This window comes from Manis javanica, chromosome 4, assembly GCF_040802235.1.
Source record: "Manis javanica isolate MJ-LG chromosome 4, MJ_LKY, whole genome shotgun sequence".
Lineage (NCBI taxonomy): Eukaryota > Metazoa > Chordata > Mammalia > Pholidota > Manidae > Manis > Manis javanica.
Genome location: NC_133159.1, coordinates 26420178 through 26442855, shown reverse-complemented (window position 1 = coordinate 26442855; position 22678 = coordinate 26420178). Strand labels below are relative to the sequence as shown.

Here is a 22678-nt window from a genome sequence, read left to right as displayed (position 1 = left end):
TTCCGTTTAGTTCTTTTCTCTTTCTCACAAATATGTCTTTGTTGTTATTTTCTGTTCATTAAGTCACTGTTGTCATGCCTTCCTTTAGCTCTCTAAACATGACTTCCTTTAGTTCTTTGAACGTATTTGTAATAGTTGCTTTGTAGTTTTCATCTGTTAAACCAAACATTTGGGGACATTCACATTTTCTTGTTTGTTTACATGTCTTGTATGTCAAATATTGTACATTTTAGGTAATTTAGCAACCCTGGATTCTTACTTTACCTCTTGAAAATTATTATTGCTTTGTTCATTTGTTTGTTAATCCCTGGACTAGATTTGTGAAATCTGTCTTTCATGCCGAATGTAGCCTCTGATGTATCCACTAATTTTTTTTCATTTTTATTTTTATTTTTAAGTCTGGGTTCCTAGGGGTTGTGCCTGCATAGATTAGTGTTCACCCAGAGATTGGTCAGAAATTGTGCTAAAAAACCTTGAGTCAGCCAGGCTTCTCTCTACTTATGGTTCTGTGTGTGGGCTAGGGAGTACACACTTCAGGCTGTTTTCAAGCTGGCCCTGACTTTTGTTTTTTGCCAGGATCTCTTGTGTTTCCTCTGCACATGTGCGCAGGCTCCATTGACCAGGGATTTGTGGATGGCTATGGGCCTCTCTGGTCTCTGTTGTGCATGTACCCAGTGTCTAGTGAACCCAGGATAAGGGGAGAGCTTATCAAATCCTCTGTGGCTGTCTCATTCCCTGGAACCCCCTGTTAAATCCCTGCCTAGTCTGCCATTCCATTGATTTCCCTAAACTGCCAAAATTTCAGCCTAGCAGTGCTACTGGATATTCTGCTTTTGACACTATACCTGACAATGTTCCAAATTAAGGGAGCCCCTTTTGGCAGTAGCAGTGAAGCAGCTGGTTTTCACAGCCTTCCCAGCCCTAGTTGAACTATTGCAGTTGACAGAGCTGGGAGTTTGAGTAACAGGAGCAGCCCCTTGCATGCATGCCATAGACTCATGCTATTCTTACCCAGAGCTCAGTAATTTTATGAATATGTTTCATCGTTGTACACCGTTGAATGATTTTCGGTGATGAAATGGTTGTTCTTGACATTTTTTTCCAGCTTTATAGGTGTCTTGGGGATAGGATTTGGTGTCCATATCACTGTGTCATGCCTGAATTCAGAAGTATGGAAAACTCTCAATCACTATAATTATCTTTTCAAATGTTGCCTCTTCCACATTCTATCTAGTCTCTTATCTGGAACTCCTATTAGTTATTGGTGGGACCTTCTGATTCTCTCTCCATGTATCTTAACCGTTCCATCTTAGTTTCCATCTCTTTGCCTCTCTGTGCTGCCTTTTGGAGAAGCTCCTTGGATGTATGTTCTGGTTCACTGGTTTTCTCTTCCCTTCTGTCTCATCTACTTTTTAACTCATTAATTGTGTTTTTAATTTGACTTAAAAAAAATTTCTAGAAACCTGATTTTGTTCCTTTTCAAGTCTTTTTAGTCTTTTCTTTTTCAAAGCTTTTTTCTCACTTTACATTTCCCATTTTGCCTTTTAAGTGTTAGACATTTTAAACAGTTAAAAAAATTATTTGACCTGTTATACCTAAGGTAACTCTAGCTGCTATAACAGATAAAGCTTGAGTTCCCAGTGGTTTAACTCAGCGAAGGTTTAGTTTTTATGTCACATTTGTATTAGTTATCCATTGCTGCGTAGTTTCTTACGCTTAAGCAGAGTGTGTTTAAACAGTAACTATTATCTCACCATTTCTGTGGGTCAGAAATCTGAGTGCATCTTAGCTGGGTGCCACCTGGGTCAGGTGTCCCGCCAGGGCTACAGTCATTTCAAGGCTTGGCTGGAGGAAGATTTACTTCCTTACTCACTCACAGGGCTGTCAGCAGGCCTCAGATCCTTGCTGGTCACTGGCCAGAGTCATCGGTTTCTTGACATGTGGGATTCACCATACGTCTCCTCACAACGTAACAGCTTGCCTCCCCCAGAGCAAAAGGCTCTGAGAGAAAGGTGGTCCAAGATGGAAGCCACAGTTTTTTGTAATCAATTTCAAATTAACATCCCTATGTATTGTGCCATAGTCTATTCATTATAAGTGGACCAGTAAGTCTAGTCCACACTCAAGAGGAGGGGATTACATAAGGGTGTGAATGCCAGAAAATGGAGATCATTAGGAGCCATTTCAGAGATGGTCTGCCACATGGTCTAATATTAGGTCATCTTCAATGGAGTTTTATCTGTGAGAATCCTGGGCAGTCTGGGTTGGGAATGCTTGCCCCAGAAAATATTTTGCGGTTGCTTCTGTTAGACACTCTACTTGGTCTGGGACCATTTTATGTCAATATTAAATTGGGGGGGTCTGACCCATGTGTGCCTGTGAAGACACAGAATCCTGTGTCTGTGAGAAGATCAGCTTGTGGGTACAAAATCTTAGGTTAGCCTACTTTTCTCTCCCTGCAGTGCCTAGACTATAGACTAGCTTCCTTGTCATCAGCCTGGGCTGATAACTGAATTTTTTCCAGTCTACCTTTTCATCAAAGGTTCCCCTTTCCCTACCTTTATGCAGGTTATTTCCAATTCTGAGCTACACATGGGCCCAGAGCCTTACTCCTGCACTCAAGTGGGTGTTAAAACCTAAGCTCTGTGGGTACCGAGACCAGCAACCCCTGCCCCCACTCCCACCTCCACTGAGACATTTGCAGCATTGGCTCACACAGTTAATATTCTAATTTTTCCAGTCTCATCTTTGCTTTTGTCCCCTGGGGAAATATCTCACTTTCTTGTGAGCTTAGCTATGCATATAAAACAATGCTTGTTATATTTTATCCAGTGTTTTAGAGTGTTTTGAAATGGGAGGGTTTTCCAAGGTTATCTAAACTAAATGACATATGTAAAGGATACAGGAAGTTGCCTAGCCCTCAGTTGGATCCATTAACTCCAGTGCAGACAATTTTCAATTAGACCCAGACACAGTATTTCCTTCTAAATATCCCACACCCTTCGAAGTATTTACTAATTCTGAGTCTGGTTGGAGAAAAACTAAGTTTCTCATTTCCTAAGAGACTTCTTTGACTCTCATGAAAGCAGGGACTAAGAGGTACAGGGGGGAAGGCAGTGCAGAGATCATAAGAGGATTCCCAGCACAATGTTACAATTTTATAATCGTAAAGTAAAGATCAACTCAGGTGCAATATTCCTCTGAGAGTCTACACAAGCCTGCATTTCCCTTGGGTTCCCGTCCCTTGTTGGAACTCCAAGAGCTCCTCTTGGCCAAGAGGGATGGAAGGTGTGTGGCCCCAGGGAGTTTCTCACCTTCCCTCTTTCAGCTTTGATTAGAGTTGGTTGTGGGAATAGCATACGGTTGAGATTTCAAAGGCTTCAAGGCCTTGGGAAAGTGAGGCCTCTGAGAGGTATTGTCACTGTGATTTAAGAACCTCTTACCACTAATAATAATAGCTAATATTTATTGAGCATCTGCTATATGTCAGATATCATGCCTACTGCTTCACACACAGAAGCAGTTAGGAGATACAGAGTAAAGCTGCAGAGTGAGATTCCTTCCATCCATGGTGTCCAGGCTTGAGAACAGAACACTCTCTTTTGGGGTTAGATCTGCTCTCCTGTGCTCCAGGAAGGACCCTCTGAGCTGGAGTGGTTCTAGTTGGGGAGTTTCTTGAGCCTGGCCAAGAAATAGCAGAGTTAGATCAGCTCCTGAGCTTCAGGAAATATCCTGGCACTGCTGGTCCTTGGTACCCCAGAGGTCCAGAGATAGAGAACTGAGATAGACGCACAAGGAGTCATGGTGAAAGCTGTAGCTGGCACGAGAGCATGGCTTGTGCCAGACAGACATGGCAGGCCGTCTACAGGATCTTGGACTCATTTTCATGTCCTGTGACTTCTGTGCCCTTGTAATGATGTTTCTTTAGAAAATACTGCAGAAAAATGTCCAGGCAGCCCTTTTAAACTACAGGCCCACATTGGAACCACTGAATCTGAATCTCCAGCAAATTTGGCTTTGAGCTTTGAAGCAGCCAAAATAAACAGAGGCACATTGTTAGAGAGCCTTGGGTTCAGATCTTTGGGGTGGGACCTGAGTTAATGTGGGTCTAACAAGCTCCTCAGGAGATTCTGATGCTCAGTCAGCCTGGCATGAGAGTCAGAAAACCTGGCACTTAGCTCTGGTAAATCACAGCTGGGTATCCTTAGACAACTCATCTGTCCTCTCTGAGCCTTAGTTTGCCCATCAATAGAATGGGATGGAAATTCTTGTCCAATCTGAGGTAGAATCTAGTGATACTATGTTGTACTTTGGAGGCCAAGTTGTAAAAACATTGAGCTGCATTTCACACATGGTTCAAGCCACTCCTTTCTCTGTTGATTGCATATAATATGATGCCATGAATCTTTTCTGGGAGATGTCACAAGATACAGCTGTGGGGTACTTGCTGTCACACTGACCATGTGGATGCTCCTGTGGACCTTGTGCATGTCTTAATCCAGTGACCTCTGCCTAATCCCCCATAGAGGAATTTTTCTGGGGCTTAGTGACAGAGAGAGTTGTGGTTCTCAAGAGCAGTGCCCTGTGTTTGCCAGGTAGGCTCTGAGACCTTCACATGCCACTGACTGAGGGTCTAGTATGTGCCAGTACCTGCCTAAGTGCCTCAGATGGTTTTTCTGAGGTCCCCCAATCAGTTTAAGCAGGTGATTAAGTGCTAAGTAACCTTCCCAGCCACACTACTAGGAAGTAGCAGACCCAGCCCTTGAGTCAGGGGCTCTCACTCCATAGCCTGTGCAGGCATCCCACAGGCTCTTCCTTGATGCTTGGCTGCTCTGAAGCTTGGGGTCAAATGTGCACCCATTCTGTGCTCTGTGTGTAGAGTTTACCACTGGACTACCTGCTTCTCCTACCATTTTTTTTTTCTTTGCACCAGTTTTCTCATGTCACTTGAACAAAGCTGCTGCCTACTCTGTTTACAGTTAGTGCAGTGTTATTGACACAGTTCCATGAACAAAATTTTTGTTTTGCTTTTTTCTTAGTTTTTAAAAACATAATGGATTCTGTACCATAAAATATCAAAAACAAAACCAAGAACCTCAGTCAGCAGTGACTGAAATTTTCTTAGGGGATGAGGACAGAGAAGGACCAGCAGGCCAAACCAGAACCCTAGTTAGTGGGCAGATAGGAGGAGGCTTGAAATACCTATCTGAAGGTTAATAATTTTTGTTCCATCTCTTGCCTGTTAATTTCCATCCTGCTGCACATGGCATATATCTCTATAGGCTGCTGTCAATTGATTTTGTGATGCAATGGATTACAGATAATAAAATAAAAGGTGACCTTCCCTGCAGTTTCCATCACCATACTGGACAGGAGGGTGGTTGGTCCCAGGTCCTCTCCTTCAGGGTCAAGGGACAGAAAGGTGAGGGGCTGAGACTAGGTGAAGAGGAAGATGGGGTGGGCTAGAGACTGGGATACAGCCAGACATCTTGGAGTGGCATAGGTGGGGTGGAGGGAGGGGTTTTTAGAGGAAAGACTGGACCTCAAGGGGGTTGCCCAAAGCAGGTGTGGGGAGCAGCACAGGGCAGAGTGAGGTTTTCATCTAGTCCTAATGCAGAAGAGACACAGAGAGACGGCCTCTGCAGATCTAGATAAACTAAGGCACAGCGCCCCGGAGACCCCCCTCACCCCATCCCTGTACCCCAGTAACTATACTCCTGGCCCTCTAACCCCCAGCTCAGCGACGAGCTGAACCAGCAGCTGGAGGCCGTGTGCGGGTCCGTGTTCGGGGAGCTCGAGTCCCAGGCGGTGGACGCCCTGGACCTGCCTGGCTGTTTCCGCATGCGGAGCCACAGCTACCTCCGGGCCATCCAGGCCGGCTGCTCTCAAGACGACGACTGCCTGCCCCTCCTTGCTGCCCCTGCCTCTGTCTCAGGGAGGCCCGGCTCCTGTGAGTACGCCCTCTCTGCCCCTGGCCCGGCCCTAGGTTGGAGAGCACCCAGGGTTCAGGTTCTGGCCGCCCCCCAGAGCCGTGCTGTGTGACCTTGGGCAGATTGCTCGCCTCTCTGGGCGGGGTGGTGGGGAGAACAACCCCTGACTCTGTCCGTAGCATCACGTGGAGTCCGCGTGAGCGCTCGGTCCTCTGGCACCACGTGGGGGTGTGGGGCGGCGGGCGGCAGATCGGGCTGGGCGCGCTTCTCATCCGCTGGGTCTCTGCGTTCCTGGCTCCAGCCTTCAACTTCAGAAAGGCCCCGTCCCCCATCCCGCCGGGGAGCCAGGCCCCGCCCCGCATCTCCATCACCGCCCAGAGCAGCACCGACTCCGCCCACGAGAGCTTCACCGCAGCCGAGGGCCCTGCTCGGCGCTGCAGCTCCGCGGACGGGCTGGACGGCCCTGCCATGGGCGCGCGCACCCTGGAGTTGGCGCCTGTGCCGCCCCGGGCCAGCCCTAAGCCCCCCACACTCATCATCAAGACCATTCCCGGCAGGGAGGAGCTGCGGAGCCTGGCGCGGCAGCGGAAGTGGCGGCCGTCCATTGGGGTGCAGGTATGGAAGCAGGACGCTCCGACCGCAGCTCAGGCCCTGGCTGGTTGGCGATGGATTGAGGGGGTCAGTGGGGTCTTCAGGAAACACACTTTTTCCTTGGCTTATTCTGGGCTGCACGTAGCCCCTGTGGCCAGTCATCAGCAGGGCTGCTACAGCCAGCCCACCCCTTGTCCCTCGTGCTGGCAAGTGGCAGTGGCGGCCAGAGGTTGCCATCTTTATGCACCTGACCTCCTGAGTCTCTCATCTTGTTCAGGCAGATGGTCTCGGCAGGATCTGCCCGCTAGCTTGGGGCCCAGCCATGGCTGGCCCTTCGCCCTGGTCTAGCCTGGGTCTCTCGCTGACTTCTTCAACCCTGTCACCAGGTGGAGACGATCTCAGACTCAGACACCGAAAACAGGAGTCGAAGAGAATTCCACTCCATTGGTGTACAGGTGGAAGAGGACAAAAGGTAGGTCCTGCTGGGGCCATGTCAGGCCTCCTTGGGGGAGGGCGAGAGAGGGCTTTGTAATGACCACGCTGGCCCAGTCTCCCTGTGCACCTGTCCTCCTGGACGGGAGACTGGACCCTTCTAAGGGGTGGCATCAGAACAGCCACAGAGATGTTCCACAGAGAAATCACTAGGGCAAACATCAGATCTAAAGTGTGTTCTCCTTATACGCATGCCTGACCCAGGTGCTCTGAGGTGGACAGGCACAGTGGCTGGGGTTAGGGGCAGTAGGCAGCAATAACAGGAAGGTGCTGGGCTGGCCTCCAGCAACGGTCCTTTTCAGGGGATAACAGGATTTTTTCAATCCCTGGTCATTTCCTGTGGTACACAAGCATGCGAGCTCAAAAAGAAGCAAATAAACATGAAGACTGGCTCTGGGTTTTCTGGCAGATACCGCACTCCTCCGCACTTGGCTCACATGCGCATTTAACCAGGCGGGGGTACCTATTATATGCTGAGTCTGGTGTACCTGGTCCATCTGCAGTACTGCCAGGTGGTGACCTTAAGTATGGTGTCTGGGGACCTGCCTGGGGCAGGCCATAAGAGTTTCATGGCAAGAGTGTTGCTAGGGCCACACCCACTGGAGAAATAAAACTAGGGTTTCAGTAGTTGTCCCTTGTAGGTCTGTTCCCAGTTGTCACTGTTGGGCTGTTAGACATTTCCTAAAGATCCCCCAACTATTTCTGGCAACTTGTGGGGGTATCTTGGGTGTGTGCACCCGATCAAGTCTTCTTGGGGTTCCTGGGGGATTCACCATAAGTGCCTCCATCAAGGGTGGCAAAAAATTACTTGTTGTGGCCCCATCAATCTTGAAAGATACTGTTCTCCAAACTCTTAACATTCCACAAAGATCACAAAAAAGTAGCACTTTATGGCAAAGCCAATTCTGCAAGTCCATGACTTATATTCTTGAGAGGTGGGATAGCAGTCATGGATGGATGTAGTCTTGTGTTCAGAACACTGACCCCAGCTCTACTGCCCCCCCATGGCCCATAAACCAAGCCCACATACTCCTACTTGCTCCCTCATGAAGTTTCCTGGTCTCTCATCCAGATAGACTCCTGGGGGGTTCCTCCATTCCTCCTAACCAGCCTGAATCCTGGGCAGAATCAGAAGATACTCCAGCTAAATCAGAAGACTCTGTCATTGATTGATTGATTGATTGATTCAGAAAATATTCGTTAAACATCTGTTATATGACAGCTCCTGTTAAATGCTCAGAGAAACATCAAAGACATGACCCTTGTCCTCAATAGGATTTATGGTCTAGAAAGGAGTCAAGGCAATGAATAAGTAATCCATGAACAAAAATATGATTACACATTATAATATGTAATGGGATATTATTATATATCAATATATATGAATTGTGAAAGAAAAGCAGGAGCTAAGAGAGATGGGACCTTATTTAGGTTAAGCAGGTGACATTAAAGCTGAGACTTGAGGATTGACTAGGAACACTCAGGTGATGACTGGGGGGAAGCATTCCAGGAAGAGGAAGTCACATCTGTGAAGGCGCTGGGGCAGGAAAGAGTTTGACGTGCATGAGGAACTGAAAGAGGGTTCATATGGCTTATGTGGAGTGGGATGGGTGGCGGTGAGAAAGTAGATTGGTGGAAAGGCAGGGACCAGGTCACGCAGAGAATGGGCATAATAATGAACGGGCATTAGATTTTAACTAATGAGTGCCATTAAAAGGTTAAAAGAGTGTGACAGGATCTAATTTATGTTTACAGAGTATCACTAGCTGCTGCTGAGTGGAGAATGAATTTGGGGGAATAGCAAGTATGGGGATGGTAGTAAGCAGGACTTTTTCATGATCCAGAAGGAAGGTGATAGTCTTTTGCATTATGGAGGACCTTGTGTTAGGGATTTTTAAAATTTTATTTTATAACTGAGCACTACTAGTGTATGAGAACACTATTAAATTTTGTATATTGGTTATGTATTTAGCAACTTTGCTGCTCATTCTTAACAGGACTGATAGTTTATCTGATAATCATGATGGGTTTTCTATATAGTCAGTTATATTTCTGCAAATGAGAATATTTCTTTTGAATCTGTGTTCTTTTAATTTTTTTTCTTGCTGTTCTGCATTGAATAGGACTTTCAGTTCACTGTTGAGTGTAGTTCTCTTGTCCTATTCCTGACGTTGGTGAGTATCTTCTTAAGTCCCACTTACAAGTATGATGATGTTTCCTGCAGATTTGGATGGATACTATTTTTGAGGCTAAGGAAATCCTTGGCTAAGAGTTTTTCTTTTTTTGGATAGAAAACAAGAGTGGAATTTTATTTAACATTTTTTCTCAGTATCTACTTAGGTGGTCATAGATTTTCTCCTTTTATCTGTAACATGGTGGATCATATTAGATTTTCCATGTTGACCCGTTCTGTCCTTCCTGCTTGTCCCATTCTGTAAACCCTGCTTGATACTATCATCAGTTTAGATTAAATTTGGCTGTGCAATGGCCTCAGTAGTGTCTTAAGCGTATTTCTCTTGTGTTAAAAAGAAGAAGCCTGAATGAAGAAGTGCAGTGGCAGGACCCCGGGCTTTTTCTGTCTTGCTGCTTTTCTACCGTTTGAGCGTCACCTCACATCCAAGGAGTTCCAGCATCCTGTCTGCGTTCTGAGCAGTATCAAGGAGGAAGAGAGGGGGAGGGATGCAGCCCTTCCTTTTTAAAAAGACTCCCTGAAAGTTACACACAATACTTGCTCTACATCACGTTGACTTAAAACCTCATCACGTGGTGGTATCTAGCTGCAAGGGAGGCTGTGGCGTATAGTCTTCTAGTTGGGAAGCAATAGGCAGTGGGCTGAGCACATAGCTGAAAACTATTTTTCAAATGTTTATCTTTGATTTTTTTGATGCTCGATCTATCAGTTTTGAAAGAAATGTGTTGAAAATGGCTCACCGTGATTAGAATCTGTCATTTTCCCTGGTATTTTTAATTAATTTTTTCTTCAGTTTGAAAGTATGCTATTTAGAAGTATTCAGGCTCATGATTCTATCTCCTTGGTGGGTTGGCCCTTTGATCATTAGACAGGTTACTTTTCACCCTTACTAATGGTTTTTACCTTGAAGTCTGTTTTGTCCTATTTTATTGCTATGGCTGCTTTATTTTGGTAAACTTTCCAGTGTATCTTGCTCTATCCTTTGATTTTCAACCTTCCTGTATCCTTTTGTTTTAGATGTGCTGTTCATAAGCAGTATGGAGCTAGAGTTTGGTAGACATATTTAACTCATTTATATATCTTGATTGTTTATTTATTTGGATTTATTTCTATAGTCTCTTTAAAAATTTTCTATTTGACTCGGTTTTTCTTTGCTTTCCTCCGCTCTTGCTTTTGCATCTTCTATTGAACAGATCAAATTACTTTATTTTTCTTTTTCCTCCGTTGGTTTGGAAGTTTACATTTTAATAGTGATTTTCCTCAAAAATTTAAACAAATATACTTAATTTCATATTTTTTTAAGGAAGTACAAAATTACTCTGCCTTTTTATCCTTCTTAGGCACCAAACAAGAATCTTGAAACACTTTAATTTCCTTCTCAACTCCCTCCACCTATCTTCCATCTTGTCTAATATTTTGGTTATACCTTCTTTAAAAAAAAACTTAAAATCAGTTGTTGTTATATCTTTTATGGTTTAATAGTTTAGATTTACAAACATGTTTTAACAATTTATGTGTTCTAGTGCTTGTTACCTCCCACTCCTTCCTCATGGGTTCAATTTCCTTTATGCTGAAGTACTGCTTAAGCTTGGAACTAGTTTTAGAGTTAATATCCCAGCTTGAAGTTTCTGTATTTCACTGGTAGTACTCATTCCAACCCCACACCCACACACAAAGCAGCCTTAATGTTCTGATTTCTCAGCTTCCTGCTTCCAGGCCACATTCCTGAATCATGATAGGAGTTTCCTGGCCACACTTGTGAATGAAAAGACCTTTCTTGGCTGCTGGCTTTATGCATGGGGTCTCCTTCCAGGTCCCCAGGTTTGGGGTCTCCCCTCTCTTCCTCGCTGGGCATTACCATCTAGCCTATAGTGTACATCTGGCCTGATATTCCTGTGGCTCACTTGGCTTAGATTGCCTCTCACTACCCAGGTTTTGAATTTCTTCTTTGTTTCTGGTACCTGAAGATTTATCCTTCCCGACTTTCAAGCTGGGCATTGTGGCAAAACACCTTTTGGACTTAATTTTTTCCAGCATTTATGTGTGTTGGGGATGTGAGAGGGAGCTTCTTGAGTCCACTGTGCTGATCAGTTGTCTGTGGTAAGGTGATAGCAGCAGTGGACTCATTGGGGAAATACTGTGGGGTGAAGTCACAGAAGGGCAGGGACAGGCAGAGAATGAGGTCCCCCTTGCTCTTGGGTAGGTACTCAGTGAGCTCTTACTTGAGTGGATTGGGGAGGGGAGATGGTATTAGATAAACATCTAAAGAACTGAGTTGCTTGGGACAGGTGATCACAATGGGAACCCAGAGGGGGTGACAGGTGGGGAGAGAAGAATCTGGCACATCTCTCTGGCCAGGCTCCCTTACTTGTCGGCTGAAGGCATCCTTAGTTATACACCTGCACTGTCCTTTCTGTCCCTTATGTCCCTGGCACTTTAAGTCTGACTTACCACACACCATGCCCCAAATGGTACCTAAAAGAGAGCCATGACTACCAGCAGCCTTTCTAGGCAAACATCCAGGACTAGTCCCATACCCGCTGCCACCCCATTTTCTCGGCCTCTCTTATCCTCCTTATTCCTGTCTCGCTGATCCCAGTATCTGTTTCTCTTTCTTTCTTTGGTTTTAAAAATCACCAAGGAGGAAAGGTTTCTCTTCTGCCTTTCAGGGTGTTCCCTGCCAACCTATTGGGAGAGGAGTTCAGATTTATTGTCCCTTATATCTAGGAGCTGTTTGTGGGTCCTTCCAATTGCCCATCATCAGTGGTGACTTAGCCTGAGAAATATATAGGGATGGGGGCTGGTGCTCCCTCAGTTCTGTCTTCCCTGCACTCCCACTCAAGATTCATTTGTCCACAGATACTTTATTGGATCCCTATTATTTGTCAAATACTCCTGGGCACTGAGGATACAAAGGTGAGAAGAACCAGACACAACCCTGCCCTGTGAAACTTACTGCCTTGTTAATCTAAGAATCTCATAAATGTTGTAGAAATACAGCTGTGACAGGTGCCACAAGAGAGGCTTTAATCCAGTTAGAGGGGTCAGGCATGGCATCCCTGAGGAAGTGATATTTGAGCAGAGATCTCAATGAACAGTTAACAAAATTTAATTCAGTGAACAAAAATTAATCAGGTGAAAATGGGAGATAAGAATGTTCCAGGAAGAAGGAACAGCATATGCTAAGGCCTTGTGGTGGGAGGGAGCATGCTTAAGAAATAGTTACCAGCCCTCTCTCAGGTCATTCTCTAGGACCTGTCTTCCCAGACCAGCACACTTGGGGCCAGGATAAAAGGACACATCAAATATCCTTGTTGCATATTAGAAGACTGCTCCTGGGGCTCTTTGAGAACATAGAGATCATGTGATTTTTGCCTCTAACTCTCTCTGTGTGGTTCCCTTTGCATCTTCACCGCTAGATCCCCCTACTAAGCCTTATCTTAAATTCCATATTTAGAAAAAGCAAAAACAAATAAAAAGCACCCACCAGAATGCCCAGTTAAATTTGATTAGATATGAAAATATTTTAGTATGAATAGGTCCCAAATATTGCCTGAGACATACTTATACTAAAAATTTATCTGTTATTTATCTGAAATGCAAATTTAACCATGAGTCCTGTATTTTATCTGACAAAGCTCCTTACACCCAGTTGTGCCCAGCCGGGGCTGCCTGGGTGACTCTGTGTGGGAAGGCTGCCCTCTCCCCAGCACCCTTGCCCTAGCATCATGTGCATTTGGCTCTGGGACATGGGGAAGGGTATCTGCTGAGAGGACAGAGCCCCTGGAGCCCCGGAAAGTTACATTCCAAGAACAGTCCTGCAGAAGCAATGAATTGCTGACTGACCACAAGCCCTGGGCATGGACACTGCCTCTGTTCCTCAGCCTTCAACTCTAGGGTGGTTTCCGACTCACCAGCCTGACTCTCTGTCTCCCACCTCGGCATTGCTGTCACACAGCCCCCAGGCTGGGATGGTGGACTCAGGGCCCCTGACTGATATGTGTCTAAGCTCTGATGCTTTCTCCGAGAGGGAGCTAGTACGAAGTCTGTATCTTGCTGAAATGCCGCTGCCTTTCCTCCGCCCTGCCCTCCCACCCTCCCACCCCCGCTAGCCTGATGGCAGATACTCCCGGCAAAACTGCCTGACAACTCCTAGATGTTGAGCGTTCCTTGGACACTGTGTCTCTTGGGATAAAGCCGGTTTCTTCCCAGAGCTCTTTGTGTTATTCCCCTAGAGAATCACACTGGAAGCGTCTCCCTGAAGTAACCACGATAACCACTTGCAGAGTCATCAGGAATGTGATCATTGTCACCCTGAAGAATGTGAGGGGGGAGGCGTCCTTGACCTTGTTGAAAGGCTTGGGGAGAAAATACTGTGAAAGGCTTTGCTATGAAGTAGTGATAATACATAGCTGAAGACAGTTTCTATCCTGTATTTACACCTATTGGTGAAGACCACAGCAAATACCACCAAATCAAACATGAAATAGGGACATAAGCCCTGGACTTCACTGCCCTGAAAATGCATCTGTTATAGTTAGGATCAGGTTTGGCTGAGTTACAGAAAACCCCCACATGACAGTGACTTAAATACGATAGAAGTTTATTTCTCTCTTGCTTAGAAAAAGTCTAGAGAGTCGTTTGAGAGCTGGTAGGTGCTCCACAGTGTCAGGACCCAGGCTCCTTCCATCTTATTGTGCCTCCAGCCTTAGCAGTTGGCTTCCGTCTTCTGTTCCAAGATGGCTGCTTGAGCTCCAGCCATCATGTCTGCATTCTGGTCAGCAAGAAGGAGAAAGGAGCAAAGAAGGGCATGTTTTCCTTTTAAGAATATTTCTTGGAAGTTGCACATACCATTACTGCTTATATCCTGTGAGCTAGGACTTAGCAATATGGCTACACATAGCTGCAAAGGGGATTGGTACAAGAATCTTTATTTCAAGTGGCTGTGTGTCCAACTTAAAACAGTGGGATTCTGTTACTAAGTAACAAAGGGAGAATAGATATTGGGGGATCATTAGTGGTCTCTACCATCCCCTTCCAACCAGTCAGCCAATCACTCAACCAACATTTATCAAGGAACTGCTCTGTTCAGTAAGGGAAACAGATATGCAAATAACTAACTGCAATACCATGTGATATGGAGTATAAAAGAGGTTTTATTCAGAGTGCTTTGGGAGGACAGATGGAAACGATCAACAGCAATCATAATAATTAATAACTACAATGCCCTAGCGAGGTTCTCAGTGCTGCATTCCCATTATTTTATTTGTCCAGCTCCTTTTCTTTTCAGTGAGAGCTACAAACTTCCTGCCTCTCCATATAATAGCTAACATTTACAATGGGCAGGCCAGGTGCTGTTCTAAGCTAGTTATATATATTATCTCATAACAATCCTATAAGCTGGTACTATTATCATTCTCAGTGATAGATAGGGAAACCGAGGCACCAGTCATAGAGCTGGATTTTTGGACCCAGGCTGTCTGGCTTCAGAGTCCATTTGCTTAACCACCCTGCCTCCCCTAAAGCTCCTCTTTCTCATTCCTCCCGCCACCCCACCCCCAAATCTCCAGCAGAGAGCCTCCTTTCTCACTTAATTGTAACGACTGAAGTCGTCTGGCTGAGGTCGTCTGGCGGGACCTCTCTCCACTTCTGGACCAACCCCCAGCTTGCTTGCCCCTCTTCCCTGGCTCCCACCATCCGTCTGCCAGTCTGCCGCAGAGCTCGAGGCATCCTTCCTGATTGAAGCTGCCCCTCCCCGCAGTCCTAGGGAGGCAGTGGAGTATAATGACTGAAGAGCTGGCCTCCACAGCCAGACTGTACTAAATGGATAACCATTTGATCTTAGGAAGCCACATCACCTCTCTGAGCCTGTTTTTCTCCTCTGTAATTAGGGGTGATACTGACACCCTTATCATTGGGATGCTTTGTGGGGACTGGGCATGTGTAAAGTGCTTAGCCTCACTCGTCCTGGGGGCTCAGAGGATGCTAGTTATTATTTATCCCCGTTATGTCTGGCCCTTGGACTGCTGCCTCTCCTCTGTCTCCCATCTGATTTCTCTTTATAGGTTGTGTTTGTTTCCTATTGCTGCTATAATAAATCACCACAAATTTAGTGGCATCAAATAATGCATTTTTATTATCTTACATTTCTAGAGGTCAGAGGTCTCATTTGGGTTTCACTGGGCTAAAATCAAGGTGCTGGCAGGACTGATCTCCTCTTGAGGCTCTGGGAAGAATCTGTTTTATCACCTTTTCCAGCTTTTAGAGGCTGTCCGCATGCTTGGCTTGTAGCCCCCTTCTGTCTTTAAAGCCAGGTGAAGTCCTCCCGTGGCATCACTCTGACCTTGATCCTGTTATCTCCTCTCCTTTTCTGATTCTGACTCTCCAGTCTGCCTCTTTCACTTAGAAGGACCCTTGTGACTAAAATGAACACACCTGGATAGTACAGTTTTATCTCATCTCAAGGTCCTTCACACAGTATCTGCAAAGTCCCCTTTGCCATGGAAGGTAACATATTTACAGATCCTAGGAATTAGGACACGGACCTCTTTGAGTGGCCATTATTCTGCCTACCCTGTAGGTTCTCTCCCCTGAGTGTGTGGCATCTGAGAACCATCCAAGACAAACTAGGCCTCCCTTTTTACCCCCCGCCCCCAGGTTTATTGAGATATAATTGGCAAATAACCAAAATATCCTTCTGTTAGAGGCACACTGTCTTCTCTCTCTCTCCCTCCTCAACAAGCTCTCTGAAATTGTAGCCTTAACCTAATTGTCTCCACCCCCTGACAGCCCACCGCTGTCCGTGTCTGCCCCCATATGCTACCAAACCAACTCTTGCCCTGATGACTAGTGGTGTCCATATTGCTAAACCAGTGGATGCCTTTCATTCTCAACTGGCTGCATTTTCCATGTTGGCTGCTCATTCCTTTTGAGACCCTTCTGTCCCCTGCCTGCCTTTAGCTCACTTTCTCCTGGTTTTCTTTCTCTTCCTCTCCGGCTTAAACACTTTAATGTCCACCCCTGAACTGTTTGCATTCCCCAGGGCTTTGCTTCTTTATTCCATTGCTCTTTTCTTGGGTGATCTTTTCCCACCTGCTGGGTTTAAATGCCACTTGCACAAAGGTGACCAAGTTCTGCTTGTGCTGTGCGAATCACTAGTCCCTGGCTGGGAGTGTTGGTGAAGATTGTGTTTCCCATGGTCCCATAAGCTCCTCAATTTCTTTGGCCTTCCTTGAAGTGGACACGGTGAGAGAGCTCACTGAGGTACTGATTTGAGAACTGTGAAGCTTGGGACACTTCACACTTCTCTTCCAGACTGTGTGGCCTGTTTTCATCAAGATAGAGCACGATCCTCTTAGGACCTCAGATGATGGGAAAGGTAGCAAGCCCAGTGGTGCTGAAGGACAGATCCATGTTTTAGGGGGATAACAAGAAAGCAAAAAGGGAAGGCAGATCTCCAATAATCTATTTGTCAGCGCAAGCCCTGCCTTGCGTGTCTGCGTTGCACTTGCTCGAGCTCTAAAGGAACCAATGGCTAGCTGGAGCTCAGAGGCAAAAAGCATTCAAAGGAGGCCAGAGTGCATCCTCACTGTTCAGACACAGACTTTCACCAGAAAGAGAACAATCTAACCAAACGGTGCAGAAGACTGTTGAGGGAGGTTTGGTATTGAAGATTGTCTTGGGGACAGGAGGCTCACAGAAGAAGAGGGGACTTGAACAGGGAGTGGGCAGGGAGCAAAGAAGAGAGGAGCAAAGAAGAGGAAGACCATTCCAGGCAGGAGAATAGCATGTGCAAAGGCTTAGAGTCAGGGTCCGTGTAATCTACTGGGGGAACCAGGAGAGTGCAGGGGAGGTGAGGCTGGGGGCGAGGACTGCATGCAGAGTTTATGCTTGCACTGGGTGAATGCCAGCAGAGGAAGCTTGCACTTTCTCTTGGTAAAGTGGGGAGCTATGGAAGGATTTTGAGCCGGGGCATAAACTGGGCAGAGGTCAGCTTTAGACTGCTCCAGTCCTGGGTGGATTGGTAAGAGAATGTGGGCCACTGATTTTAGAATATGCACGGTATAATTTTAGAGAGAGGAGGTCCGTTGGCAATTACTAGTCCATCCCTATCATTTTATATAATATGTGTATTTATATATAATCACATGTCACACACACACACACACACATTAGACGGCCTAGATTAGATGGAGTGTGAGTGACGTCTCAAAGGCACATAGCAACAAACACAGCATTAGAACTCAGATCTGACTCCTAGTCTAGTGCTCTTCTGGGCTGTGCTGAAAGGAGGCAGAGGTGTCAGAGAAACGGATCCAATGTCATGGCAGGGGGTGACGCAAGTCTTGACCAAGGCAGGACAGGGGAGACGCCAAGGTGATGACCTTGTAGGAGGCAGTGCAGGTACATGCTCTCTGGGTCAGGGGTTGGGACATAGGGCTTGCTGGAGACTGCACACAAGTGCATCTCTCTTTCCCGGGTCCTGCAGCATCCTTCTGGGCCTGGTTTCTATGGCAACAGGCTCCCAGCAGGCAGCCCGCCAGCTGGAGGGAAGCAGGCAGGCAAGGCAGGCCGGGAGAGAAGGCCTGGGCAGCAAGAGGAAGGCTGAAGTTGTGGGGGTTGGAGGAGTCTCCTGGGAAGCTGGAGGGGCCCTAGGGCTGGTCCCCCAGCCCCCACTCTTCTGACCATACATTGGTGGAAGTAGCTTGGGCACACGGGCCTTTCTTTTATGGTCCTTGAATTTCCAGACATCAAACTTCTGTTCGCCTCTCTCTGCCACCCTGCACCTCCTTACGCCCACTTAAAGTATTGTCTGACCTCAGGGGGCCACAGGCTTCTTCAGAGAAAAGAGCCCCCACTATGAACTCAGGGAGAGAAAAAGAACAAGGCCCACTGACTTTCTGTGTTGCAGAGGATTTGCATATTATTAAGTCAAAGACATTTCCAGGCCCTCTGTCATCTCTGCCAACAACTTAATTCAACTCCACTGGCACCGGCTGACTGTGTCTGGCCAAGCTCTGGGCTGAGCTGTGGGGGTCCCAGAGGAGAATACCTCCCAGTTGCAGACCTCCGGCCACTCTGAATCCATTCTTCCTGGTGTTCTGGCAGCCTGTGTAGGGGAAGTGCTTGCCCTGTGGAGTTGGCAGCCCTGGGTCCCAATTCTGGCCCTGCTACTTTGTAGCTGGGTTACTGTGAGCCTCTTGGGGCCTTAGTTTACTCATCTCTCTGTAGGGCTGAGGACATGCCGGTACAGGTGGTGTATACTAGCAAAGACATACTGTTTGTTAAAATGCTGAAATTGTATGCACTGGTAAAGAGCCACTACCTGGGTCCCTCCTTGATCCCTGGTCCTCCCCACAGTCCAGTTTCTGCAGGGTAATGCTCTAGCACCACTTGGCTATGTCTGCTCTCATTGGTGTGTGCCAGCATCCGTTCTGCCCATGGAGTTTGGAATATCACCCCTGTCTAGAGGCAGTGCAACAGAGGTATATTACATAGCCACATGTAGCAAGGACTGCTACATTTAAAAATCATGGGTTAATGTCCATCACTGTAGGTTTCCTTTCTCATTCCTTTTCCTTGTGGCCTGTGGTGGGGGTGAGGGCTGGGATAAGAATGGGCAGGGGTAGAGATGACAGACACCTGTGTCACCAGGCGGGCAAGGTTCAAGCGCTCCAACAGTGTGACGGCCGGTGTGCAGGCGGACCTGGAGCTGGAGGGCCTGGCTGGCCTGGCCACAGTGGCCACAGAAGACAAGGCCCTGCAGTTTGGACGCTCCTTCCAGAGGCATGCCTCTGAGCCCCAGCCCGGACCCCGGGCCCCCACCTACTCAGTCTTCCGCACGGTCCACACGCAGGGCCAGTGGGCCTACCGCGAGGGCTACCCACTGCCGTATGAGCCGCCGGCCACCGATGGGTCGCCCGGCCCCGCCCCCGCCCCCACCCCCGGCCCAGGGTCCAGCCGCCGTGACTCCTGGATGGAGCGTGGGTCACGTAGCCTCCCTGACTCAGGCCGCACGTCCCCTTGCCCACGGGACGGTGAGTGGTTCATCAAGATGCTGAGGGCAGAGGTGGAGAAGCTGGAGCACTGGTGCCAGCAGATGGAGCGCGAGGCGGAGGACTATGAGCTGCCCGAGGAGAGTGAGTGAGGGGACTGGACTAGGAGGGAGGGATCCAGGCTGGGTGCCGGCAGGGCCACAGTGTAGTAGTTAGGCCCCTTGGTTGGGCTCGAGTGTGCCTTCCTCATGGTTTGGTTCGTTCGCCCTGGACCTTGGTGGGTCCCCACTGGCAGCAGGGCCTGCTGGGAGCTCTTGGCAGGAAGCAGGGAGCTGCTTCAGAGGCCAGGGCTAGGCCTGGGAAGGTGACCAGGCTGGGCCTTCTGGGCACTGGTGCCAGTCCAAGTCACCAAGTCCATTGGTGGGGGGGGGGCAAGGGGGACTCTGTACCCATCTGGGCTGGTGCAGGAATCCAGGTCTGACCCAGGTGGTAGGACCAGGACTTCAAGGCAGAGGGGGAGGCAGTGCATAATGTCAGATCATGTCTGAGGCTTAGGGGAAGGAGATTCAGCCAGAAAACATGGCCCTTGCCTGAGGTGGAGCATGGACCCTTGCAAGCCCAGTCTGAGGGGAGACACAGTCTTACCTCGGAATCCCCAAATTGATGGGGTGGTGACTAGGAAGACAAGTCCCGCACATGAAATGATTTAGTAGTTCTTAGGGAGTCAAGGAGTTGTATACTGATGGGTGACAAAGCTCTGCCAGTGGGTGGTCACTGAGGATTCCTGCACCAGCCAGATCTGGACACAGACCCCTTCACCCTCATGGCTTGGACTGGCTGCTAGTGCCTGGGTAAGGCTATAGGGCTGGGCTGGGACTGTTTCCATCTGCTCCCTGACATGGGAGGGAAGAAGGACACAGGAGGATTTGGGCTCAAGAAATGTACGTTGTATGAAGGAAGAAACATCAGTGTTTGAGGATACAGCCTTCTTGGTGAAGGTGGATAGTTGTTGCTTGTTAGGAACTTAAGGATGGGATGGGGAGGGGGCTGGAGGAGACAGATGGGTAGGGAGTATCAGATAATGGGAGGGTCAGAGTCATTCAGGGTGGACTTCCTGGAGCCTGGGGAGGGAGCAGTGTCAGTCCCCTGCCTGACTCTCCTTCCTCCATCCAGTCCTGGAGAAGATCCGCAGCGCTGTGGGCAGCACACAGCTTCTCCTGTCCCAGAAGGTTCAGCAGTTCTTCCGGCTGTGTCAGCAAAGCATGGTGAGCGCATAGGTGTAGAATCCACCTGCTAGGTGACCCTGAGTGTGTGTATGCCTGGAGATGAGACAAGGTGTTTGTGCTTAAGACAGAGATGCCCTGTCTCCCAGTCCCCATGCCGCTCTCCCCGGTCCAACTTCCTGACAGTGAGGGTTAGTGAGGTGCAGATCTCCCCAATTCTATGTCTCCTTCCACTGCAGGACCCCACTGCGTTTCCCGTGCCCACCTTCCAGGACTTGGCGGGTTTCTGGGACCTCCTGCAGCTCTCTATCGAGGATGTGACCCTCAAGTTCCTGGAGCTACAGCAACTTAAGGCCAACAGCTGGAAACTCCTGGAGCCTAAGGTGAGGGGAGGGCCCTTCAAGCCAAGAGGCCAGACCCTGGAAATGCCCTTCCCCAGATAGGTGTCGGGGGTAAGGAGAGAGGGGAGCAGAGTAGACTTGGGCAGCAAAGGCAGTACTGGACAGGTGACGGTGCACGTCTTGCAGAGAGACTGTACTCTCGGACACTACCATCTGCTTGGCCCCTGTGCTTATCACAGCTTGAGCTGCCAGTATCTGCTGCAGCCATCTTGGACCAGCTGTGGTTTGAGGGATCAGAACTGGAGCTTCAAGAACAGCAGACTGCCCTTACCTTGGACCTGGGCACAGCGGGGACCTTGAGGGTCTCCTCAGCCCTCATCTCACTAGACCTTGTCTGTGATGAGGCCCAGGGGCCTGGTATGGGAGCTCCATTGCCCTGCCTGAGTCGGGGAGCGGCAGTCCTCCCAACCTGGAGTGAAAATGCCCACTATCACCCACTCCCCGGGAGCGCGCGCGCGCTGTGCTGTGAGTTGCCGAGAACGGCTCCACCAGGGGGCGCTCGAATTGATCATTTTTCAATGAATAGTGTGGGTTTTGACCTTGTCAGAACTAGTGCACCTGGGGCTTCAGGTGGCGGGGCGCGTGGCGGCTTCTAGTCGCGCTCACGTGTTTTGAATCCCCGTGGGCCGTGAGGGTGTGACTTGCGAACGGGGGTGTGACTTGGGGCCCCTCTCCCTGCAGGAGGAGAAGAAGGTCCCTCCGCCGATACCAAAGAAGCCCTCGCGGGGCCGGGGCGTGCCGGTGAAGGAGCGCTCCCTGGACTCGGTGGACCGGCAGCGGCAGGAAGCGCGCAAGCGGCTCCTGGCGGCCAAGCGCGCCGCCTCCTTCCGCCACAGCTCTGCCACCGAGAGCGCCGACAGCATTGAGATCTACATCCCCGAGGCCCAGACCAGGCTGTGACCGACCCGGGCCCGGGCCTGGGCCCGCGGTTTTCTACCCGTACTGTACACCCAGCGTCGAGGTCACTGTGATCGCGGGCCGCTCCGTGCGCCCGCCGCGCCGGCACCGCACGCGCCGGCCCCACCTGCCCGTCACATCTCGTGGGTTTTTTACCTTCCTGACCCCACGCGAAGGCGCTCGGGCTGGGCTGGGGCCGTGCCTCTCTGCCCTGCGCCCCCACCTGGAAACCCCTCTCTCCTGGTCCGACGCTTCTTCCCCACTTCCTCCCCAGGGGCACCATCTCTGCCATTACTTCTCCCCACGGGCCAGGCCGGGCCGGGTCCCCCATCTGGGCTCTGCGTCCCCCCCACCCCGCGGGGCTGGGCTTCGTGGGGATCAAGCTTCGTGGCTTTTTATGAGGAATCCTGAACCCGCCTAGGAGCCTGCCCCACCTTCCCAGGGGCTCCACCCTCAGCCCTCAGCCCACCAGGCCCAGGGACCACAGTGGCTGGACCAACCCAGGACCAGGGCGCCTGGGCCTCTCCCCTTTCCCAGATGCTGGGGCGGGGAGATGGGGGCTTCCCCTCACCACACCTGTGGCTGTTCCCACATACCCTTGAGTATCCCAGGAAAAATAAAACGGCAGAACTGCTCTCAAGACAGCTGCTCTCTACAGAAGAAGCCACCTCTGCGGTGTTCGTGGGGATGGGGTGCAAGGAGGAGAGGCCCAGAGCCCACACTCGTGCTTGGGGGAGAGTGGGAGTTGCCTGGACCAGCTGGGGAAAGGGGGAATTGGCCCCCTGGTGGCCACAGCAGCACCTGAGCCCTCCAGGAGGGGCTCAGGTTGGGTGAAGATGGGAGGGCTTGAACCTCCCACTCCTCCTAGTTCAGCCCATTTCTCCTGCCTCCCAGTCCTCCCAGGGATCCCCCAGAGAGGGAAGCCCAGAGCGCAGTGCCTGGCTCACAGCATGTGTTC

The 22678-nt window shown here is 49.1% G+C and overlaps 1 protein-coding gene across 2 annotated transcripts in view; it reads left to right on the top strand.

Annotated features, from left to right (window-relative positions):
• Nucleotides 1-22355, top strand: part of DLGAP3 (DLG associated protein 3) — a 54594-nt gene extending 32239 nt beyond the window's left edge. For both annotated transcript variants that reach the window (XM_036990731.2, XM_036990732.2), the window contains 7 exons: nt 5737-5950; nt 6232-6545; nt 6908-6993; nt 18859-19343; nt 20373-20464; nt 20662-20805; nt 21505-22355. In XM_036990731.2, coding sequence (XP_036846626.2) covers nt 5737-5950; nt 6232-6545; nt 6908-6993; nt 18859-19343; nt 20373-20464; nt 20662-20805; nt 21505-21723 — 1554 coding nt within the window. In that variant the 3' untranslated portion in view covers nt 21724-22355. The remainder of the gene's footprint in view (nt 1-5736; nt 5951-6231; nt 6546-6907; nt 6994-18858; nt 19344-20372; nt 20465-20661; nt 20806-21504) is intronic.
• The last annotated feature ends 323 nt before the right edge of the window (nt 22356-22678 follow it).